Raw genomic sequence first — 8,667 nt, 5'->3', positions numbered from 1 at the left:
TGCATCATTTTGAAATTATTTTATGTACAAAACGCGTCTTTCTTTGGCCCGGCGGATCCACAAAACCGTTTCATCCCCATTCGCTAGGCTGTAGTTAAAATGGTGTAATCGAGCTCAAAACAATAGGGTCTGCGCTACTGCTGTGCTTATGAAACTGAGCTTAAACGATAAAAAATGACATTTTCGCATTGCCATGCTACTGGTCGGCCGGTCGGCCGTTGCATTATCATTAGGGAACGCCATAAATCTGTTCCAACGACGTGAACTCAATGCACTCGATGAGCTGACGGAGGCGGTTCAAGTAAAAGTTAAATAGAAAATTAAGTACAAAGTAAACGTAATGCTCTTGTGCAACTTATGACACCCATTCTCTCGGAGCTGTTCGTCGGATTCGTGTCATCCGAAAAATGGACTACTGTCGCGCGTAGTGATGTGATACAGGCCCTCCGCATTCCCGGCACTCGATGGTTCACCGCCCATCTTCACTCTTTCTATCGTTTGATCCAGGCGAAATACTTCGGCAATGGTGGGACCTTTCACGTCCGTTAACGACTCGACCTTGCTGGCGAGAAGCTTCGCTTCCGGCTGCATCAGCGTCTCCACGAATAGCTCCCAAGCGCGGCTATGCGAACATAGTCCTGAGGGAAAAAAACGGCAAAATGCTTATAGGTCACTGAAGAGAGTTTCTGAGCGGACACCTTACCAGCAATGTTGAGGCCACAGCCCGGTTGATGGGAGCCTCCGTTCGGATAGAAGTCGGCCGTACCGATCGGATGCTGAAATCCCAGCAGCCCCGCGTTGGTATGTATCACTTCGACGTACATCGCGTCCCTGTGGTTGATGCGATTGGCAGGCGCATGAATCGAGAACAAGGGCAAGGCCGGATCCAGGGCGAAGATTGTGTGTATTTGGCCACTCGTTACCTCCTTGCCCGCGATTCCGGCCGCGTGTGCTCCCAGACTGTGACCAATAAGGTAGACGGTCTCCATCAACAGGCCACCACTACGGTTCAGCTCGTCCAACAGCAGCTCGAGCGATTTTCCGACCGTCGGAACGCAACCCACCGCCCGCACGTAGTTCCAGGCCATGGAGCACGTGGCCCAGTCGGCGACAATCACGTTGTAGTCCCAATGCATAAGGTACGCATCGCGGATGCTGTAAGCGATCGGTGAACCTCCACCGGCCTGCCAACCGTGCACGATCACTCGGGTCGGCCGATCCGAACGGAAATTTGAACCGACGATCGAATCACCGTTCGATAGCTCCAGTAACTGCCCATCGTCATCGATATCCTGCCTGGTGTATAGTGTGAACGACACATCCGACATCTGAAAGGACGACTTGCGGTGCATCATCGAAACCACTTTCCGGTGGGTCCAGGTCCACTCGCCGGCCGCATTCGGAACCGGGATCCAAGCTGATTCGTCGAGGTTCGTAGGTTCCAATTCGAGCGGTACTTTCATCGAGACATCTTTGGCAGCCTGCAGGGTCAGAGTAATCACCGCCAGGACACGAACTACACGACCCTCCATGACGACCGAGGAATTTGCCACAACAACAACTCGTCACTAGGAACGTTTAAGCGCGCTTGGTCCAACCAGCGGCCCTGTATCTAGTGACTAGTAGTCCATTCGGTCGAAGAATCACGCAGTGCGCTGCTTATCTTACATTTGATATCATTGGCGATCCATATCGATAGGCAACAGATAGCATGCCGCCGGTATCGTTTCATTACCTTCAACCTTCCGTAATGTTTGGCCGATAACGATACGTTTGTGTCAGTTACATCAAAACCGGAACACCGTTTAATGACCTATGAGGCCATTGGCTTGCTTTGGCAAATGAAATCTTTTGTCGGCACCAAGGCAAGGCTATGCACTAATTATCGGATTAGCGTTTATACTTATTATCGAAATAATCCAACCAACATGACTCACTCCTTGGAGCAGAGCAGATACATTTGAAGAGATATGAAGCGACAGCCACAATTGTTATTTTGTGCTCCTTCTTCAGAATTCAAACACTAGAAGGACCATCCTATAGTAACGCTTTGTTTTCATGTTGTAACGGCGCCTACTGCAATAGTTGGCCCTGGCGCTTAGATGGTTAAAATAAGCCTGATACTTCGTCATACGTTATATTGTCTCAGTGTGTGTGAGTCACAGTGCGAGAAATAAGTTCTTATATTCAACTCTATGGACAGCAAATTACTATGCCATTCTAATGTTCTGTAGCTCGATTGCGCCCGGGATGCTATGGCCGTTTGAGCAACAGGTATGACAGGTGTCGAACTTGTTTTACACACACCGTGCGATTTTTTTAACGTAAATGATAACGTCTGATGTCGCCCAAATCATTATTTATTTAGTATGTCATTGAAAAGTGTGGTTCGCCAACACCGCCGGCGATTTTCAACGCAAAACAACTTTTTGCCACCATCACGCCATGTTGCGCGATTTGTGAATACAATTCTTGAACGGCACGGCCGTCGCAAATGTGTTGGCGAGTGTTTACCGAATGGATCCTGCTGTCCGGTTGTCCTTGACGTAGCAGTTGTTAACGGACAATTGAATCGAGGCATTAACGCAAACACATGTGTTTCTAGTACAAATTAACTTTGGAACTATTCTAAAACGAATCCTAATAAACCGTACAGCTGACATTAACAGTAAAGCAACTTGCTCATCAAAGAAACCCCCGCAGTTGATCGAATTTAACTAATTGTTTCTGACATCATGATTCTTCGGTCAGTTTCCTATGAATCAGACCGCTGGAAATAACGGGTAAATTTAAATTCACAGTTAATTAAAAGAGTTTCTTATCGTTGTATCACAAATTCCTGGGAATCTTGGGGTCTGACGGACGTTCGAAAAATAGCCCCCCGTAGGGCGATTGCGATCAGGTTTGAAAAAGCCCACCCCACCTCTACTAGTGGGTCAACGTATCGTCAACATCTGGACCGTCCATGTTCCGTCGCCTGACCTCCCCTGACACTTGTTTTGACGCGGACTCGCTCACTGGTGGTTGCGTGCTCCAGCATCTTACAGAGCCGCCACTTTAATGTGTCACAACAACGTGTAATAGTGGTAGCGGCCTATCACATTGCGCCCCCAAACCTACCGACCGACCGGGAGAGAACGGCTAGACATTCCTTCCGGTATCAATCAGCGCAATTATATGGCGGCGCACGGAAACGCGCCGTCTCTAAGCGGACCTTCGAATCTTCTCCGTGGAAATCCCCGTCTACAACTAAACTAATGTACCATGTATTGGAATGTCCAAACCCCAAAAATCTCTGACTCTGGCCGTATGATTGTGTGTGGCCACTAAAAGATGTCCACACCATAAACACCGACCGAGCCCTCTTAGCACCGTGCCACGGTTCCAATTAACATATAATGGCACCCTGGTTCACGGTTGATAAAAATTTGTCCACAAATTAAGTCGGCAAACGGTGTCGGGAAGCGTTTCGGTCGCTGGGTGGTCTTCGACGGTCCAGCTCGTAGCCGCTAGGAGGAAGGTAAAACCTCAGGGGCACCGTTTAAGATGGTGGTGGTGTGCGACTGAAACAAGATAGTGGTAGTACTGCGGAGGTAGTGTGCGCGGTGAGAAATAGTGTGTGATTAATTCCGCAATTTTGCAGCAATCCGGCAGTTTATGCGTCCGACACTCGCCACCGATACCGACAGCGATCGTTGTTGACGTAGTAGTAGGAATTCCGCGGACTTTGGGTTTTTCAACACCACCACCCGACCGCCAGGCCCTCGCCACTAGTGATCTTCAGAGGCGACCAAAGGCGGCTGCCGACGGACAAGATGACGGACGCCGTTTCTCGGTTGCACCAGATATGATTTATAGGTCTGGAAGTGTAGCAGTGACATGGCAGAGGAAGTCTGGACGGCTTGCACCGTGGACGCAGCGGTTGTGTATGTTGCACCACGTTTTCTCAAGGTCTGCCAGGCAGTTCCCCAGAAGCAGAAGAGCTACCACGCCGAGCAGAAGTTGGGCACGCGCCGAGTGTTTCATATTAAATTAGCCCACCACGGCGACGGCGCTCAAAGTGTCGGACTGTCAGCTCCCGACCAGGTGGTCCAATCGGCAGCGCGTCAGTTTTAATCGACGGTGTGATCGCGACAGGCGTATAAGATCGTGATAAGTGATCCGAGTGCTCAGACAAAACCCGTGATCTGCGTGATGCTGGTGCTGGTGTTACTGTGTACGGTGGTCCTGATGGACTGTTCTGCCGGAGATAATGCGTTCATCGATAGCCCTCCCGAAGGCTACTACGAACGAACGTCACTAGCTGGTAAGCGAGTTTAATACACACATTTTGGGCGCTTGTGACACGCACGTTAAATGGACGGTTTTCTCGATAACCCAGATTGTCCCAGTCGGTTCTACAGTGAAGATGTGTCCAGTGCGTTGGGATTTTTCATCTACGGCGGAGGTCGAGCGTACCTCAATGAGTTTCCTCACATGGTAAGTTACGTGGTAGAGAGCTGCTACAGGAGCTGTTACATCATCGTGTAGTGCGTTAAAATGTAATCAACTCGAGTCGCTGCCGAGGAATGGCTCTATGATTCGAGAACGTATAGCTAGGTGTCACACAATGTACACGCTTGTGCATTCTCCTCCGTAGGGCGCGATCGGATGGACGACACAAAATGCGGCGGTCCCGCGTTTAGTCGAGTATAAATGCGGTGGATCGTTAATTGCGGCAAAGTGGGTGCTAACCGCCGCTCACTGTGGACAGGATGAGAACAGGTATGTGGGTGAGGAACGCAATAGAACGCATCTAACAGACCAAACACACACACACACGATACAGGATTGCTCCCGACACGGTACGGCTCGGTGATACGGACCTGGCCACGACGGCAGATGATGCTAGTGCCCAACAGTTCACCATCGTGAGCTTCACGGTGCACGATAAGTACAAGAAGAGCAAAAAGTACTACGACATTGCGCTGATCGAGCTGGACCACGAGGCGAAGTTCACGCTGGCCGTGTGTCCGATTTGTCTGTGGCCGTTGGACAATTTGCAAGACTTCAGTGCAAGCCTGCGATCGGTTGGTTTTGGGCATACTTCTTATGGTAAGACCCGCACGTTACGAAGCCCTTTAAAAGGAAAACAACATTAACAATCCCGTTTGATCAGGATCCGGAATGAGTCCAGTGTTGCAGAAGGTATCACTCAACTACTACGACTCCGAATCGTGCAACAATGAGCTACCGAGACCGAAGTTCTTCAAGGACGGCCTGACGCAGGATCAGTTCTGTACGAAAACTCCAAACAAAGATGCCTGCCTCGGGGACTCGGGTGGCCCACTGCAGATCGATCTGTCCGACGTGTCGCGGATCATACCGTACCTGACGGGTGTGGTCTCATTCGGAACGGGGTGTTGGGATGGCTCGTTCGGGGTGTACACCAAAGTGTCCAGCTACATCGACTGGATTCGGCAGAGGGTGAACGTGACGGTAGATCCGATCGAGTGTGCCCGGAACTCCGAGTGCCTGCGATCGAGACCTTTCTCCGACAGCCGCCTGAGTCCTCAGAACAATTCTCCATTCTTCAAGGTAGAACCATAGGGCGACTATAGACGAGGCCACCAAGCGTTAACTCTCTCTCTCTCATCTGTTCCCTATACGCTCTGTATCTGTAGGTCAACCTTCGAAAGTCGGACAATAGTTCCTTCCACCAGTGCAGTGGAGCCTTGATAGACTACCGTCACGTTGTTACATCGGCTACGTGCGCCTCCCGAAACAATCAGCGGCCAGCCTTCGTCGAGGCCAACAACAATCTGATCGAGATCGTCGATGTCGATCTACACCCGCAGTACGTTCCCGGCAAGAGCTACAACAACCTGGCGGTCCTTACGCTCGGCAAGTTCTACAACCCCAACAAGATCTACCAGATCATCGCCCCGGCCTGCATGTGGAAGGAAGATCGCATTACCGATTTGGTAATGTTTTTCTCGGGCTACGGCCCGGAAGTGAAGGACGATCCGAAGGAAAAGGCGAACAGTGTATCGCTTAAAATTTTGGTAGCTCTGCTAACGGAAAATGGGCGTTGCGAGGCGAACGACGCGTGGAAGGTAAACACCAGTCTTGCGGCGGGCTTTAACAGCGATTTTCTCTGCACACACAACCCCATCGATTTGGTGCCCGGGATTTGCAAGGTAACTGCATATGGCGGGGGACGAAGCACTATTCTGTCAGTGGCATTCATCGCGTCATTTACAGCTCGAACCTGGCGGCGCAGTTTCCAATTTCCGGCGAGATGATATTGTTCCGTACGTATACGGAATCAACGCGCTCGACGAGGGTCCTTGCGGTGGGTCTCAGAACCCCTTCGTTGCTACCCGACTGGCACCGTCCTACAACTGGATTGAGTCGATCGTGCTTAACCGGACGATCGAGCATATTCCTGGGACAATCAGTGAGTTCCTGGGATGCTTCGACTTGAGTACCAGGCGGGATCATTGTGAATTTACTTCCTTCCATAGTTGTACGACTGGGCGAAGACGATCCACAAAACTCGGGTTCATCATACTATAGTAGCGCTGGCCATGCTGGAGATCACTTGGGTACTGCTCCCTTAAAACGCACACAACGCAACTGTTCACGAAGCTTCCATAACAGTTCCTCTGCTACTTTCAGATGTACTAACTAATCACATTAGACCGTACGGAGATGACCTTCTTCGCAGACCGTCTGCTACTACCGTGCAAGGTAAGCCCGATGGTTTGGGTTCCGAAAAGTTTACCTTGATCACCTCTCATTATGCTTGCTTTGTGTTCGTGTTGCATTCGTGATTAACAGTCTATCATCAGTCATTGAAGAATACGCCGGATACGTACAAAATTTATGGACCTCACTTTGGTCTTCCACTTGGGCAGAAGGGTAACGCCGTGCAGATGGCCCACTTATGCGTTCAATTTCCAATCCCGCGTTTCACTTCGGCTTTCTTCCAGTCAACCCACTGCTACCAGCTACTCGTGTGGCCCCCGTAAGGCCAGTGAGCGCTGCCCGCCCGACAGACCCCCAGATCGAAATCGTTCCATCGCTAGAACTACCTGGGTTAGGGCATGTGATCAACTACACACCGTTCCCGGTACAGCAGCATCAGCAGCAGTACCAGAGAACTCCACCCTACCAGCAAGTGCATCCTTATCATCAGCAGCAGCATCCTCACCAATCGATCGTAGATCACAACCAACTTGTATCGATCATCCGATCTGTGGAGTTGCACGAGAACGGTTACTGCACACTGCCGACTGGAGCCGTTGGCCGCTGTCTGCACTATACGCGCTGTCCTTCGATGTACTGGAACACTCAAAACGTGGCCGCCTACCTTCGCCTAGGCTTGGTTCCCTTTTGCAACCAGCAGCAACAGATCGTTTGCTGTCAGGTACAGTGAAAGGTACACCGGCGAGTGTAGGAAACGCGCCTGGAACTCCCAGCAGGAGTTGTCCACAAGTGTACACCGCTTAACACCGGAGCCCATAAATACTCAATATGGTTAGTGTTACTTTTAGACTCTACTTTTGTCGCCAGTGCCCCAGATCGCATGGGGGAGCCTAGTAGTTCGAAGGACTATTCTTAAATCCTAAACTAATTATACGTGGTCTTTAGTTGACCGAATTGTAGTGACAGTATTATCGTAGGATAAACCTTAAACTTTAATAAATCCTCAACTTCAAATAACGGCATCTCTGTTGGGTTCGATCAAAGCGTTGTTGAATTCAAACTGGCCTGGTTCACTGTTTTTCTCCTCGCATCGCGCCATCGATCATCGTCAGATGGGTTGGAGTAGGCGCTGCAAATTCAATATGTAGGGGGAAAAAACATTACCACCGATTATGGTGTTTTGATTGCCGCCCGTAAATTAAACAATCACCAAACCAGCGCATCCCAGAGCATTTCGCACAGTGGACACCACCGGCGGCCTCAGCTGATCGGACAAACCGCAGCACCGGGATTGCATAATACGCCGCAAGCATGAACGGGTCTCCCGGACAACAAACTGTAGTGCAGGAGTGTTGCGGACTGGTCCAGATGCTATTTATTGGGTGCTGCTCGGCATCCAACACTTTGCTGGAAAAGCGAAAGCCACGCGGAGGTCCCACTAACGGCGCGAGTTTATCGGCGCACCGTTCGTAAAGGTTATTTCCTGATTGATGAGCCGTTGAATTGCCGACACGGACCCTATTTGAGTGCGGTTTCCCATGGTCACCGCCGGGAGACCCGAGTCCAGAATCCGGAGCAGCTCATTAGCTTGACATGGTTCGTAAAGTACCGATTTTGGGCGTCAGATGCTCGCCTTCGTTAGAAGTCCGTGAGAAGATGAGTGCCTCGCAGGCAATATCCTCGGTACGGCGTTTACTCGAACGAAGTTGTCGGTCGGTTGAGAAACAATGATAAATTCTGCGTTCATGTTCAAGTCATTGTACCTTCCTGTGTAGTTGCGCCTTGGTTGAGCAATATGCTGTATCTCTATACCAAGAAAAGTCTATACTTTTGACACGTAAATCGTAGATATACGTTATGGAGTCTGCCAATATCCAACACACGTAGGCAAAGTCAATGTACTATTGGTTTAGAAGCGGTTCATTTTAAGGCTCCTGCTGTCCAAACGTCACGATAACCGTTCGCCGCTCGCAAACA

The 8,667-nt window shown here is 50.2% G+C and overlaps 2 protein-coding genes across 2 annotated transcripts; one reads left to right on the top strand and one right to left on the bottom strand.

Moving 5' to 3' along the window:
• Window positions 1-396: 396 nt before the first annotated feature.
• On the bottom strand, window positions 397-1,532 carry LOC128270153 (lipase member I-like). The gene is made up of 2 exons (XM_053007557.1): window positions 704-1,532; window positions 397-638 (listed from the first exon to the last, which is right to left on the bottom strand). Exons 1-2 carry the CDS (start codon window positions 1,530-1,532, stop codon window positions 397-399), a joined length of 1,071 nt encoding a protein of 356 aa, XP_052863517.1.
• Window positions 1,533-4,194: 2,662 nt separating this feature from the next.
• On the top strand, window positions 4,195-7,534 carry LOC128270152 (uncharacterized). Its single transcript, XM_053007556.1, is given in 9 exon segments — window positions 4,195-4,479; window positions 4,640-4,764; window positions 4,829-5,094; window positions 5,159-5,577; window positions 5,664-6,179; window positions 6,244-6,439; window positions 6,643-6,732; window positions 6,823-6,903; window positions 6,975-7,534. Coding segments are annotated over 9 exon segments (2,424 nt in total). The 3' UTR covers window positions 7,421-7,534.
• Window positions 7,535-8,667: the final 1,133 nt, after the last annotated feature.

The sequence above is a fragment of the Anopheles cruzii genome, chromosome 3, assembly GCF_943734635.1.
Source record: "Anopheles cruzii chromosome 3, idAnoCruzAS_RS32_06, whole genome shotgun sequence".
Classification (NCBI taxonomy): Eukaryota; Metazoa; Arthropoda; class Insecta; order Diptera; family Culicidae; genus Anopheles; species Anopheles cruzii.
The sequence above is the reverse complement of the archived record's forward strand: the minus strand, read 5'-3'. Positions and strand labels throughout refer to the sequence as shown.

Coding starts and splice junctions, on each gene's coding strand:
- LOC128270153 (XM_053007557.1), bottom strand. CDS start 1,532: ATGGAGGGTCGTGTAGTTCGTGTCCTGGCGGTGATTACTCTGACCCTG. Junction 639..703: donor CTGTGGCCTCAACATTGCTG/GTAAGGTGTCCG, acceptor TTTTTCCCTCAG/GACTATGTTCGCATAGCCGC.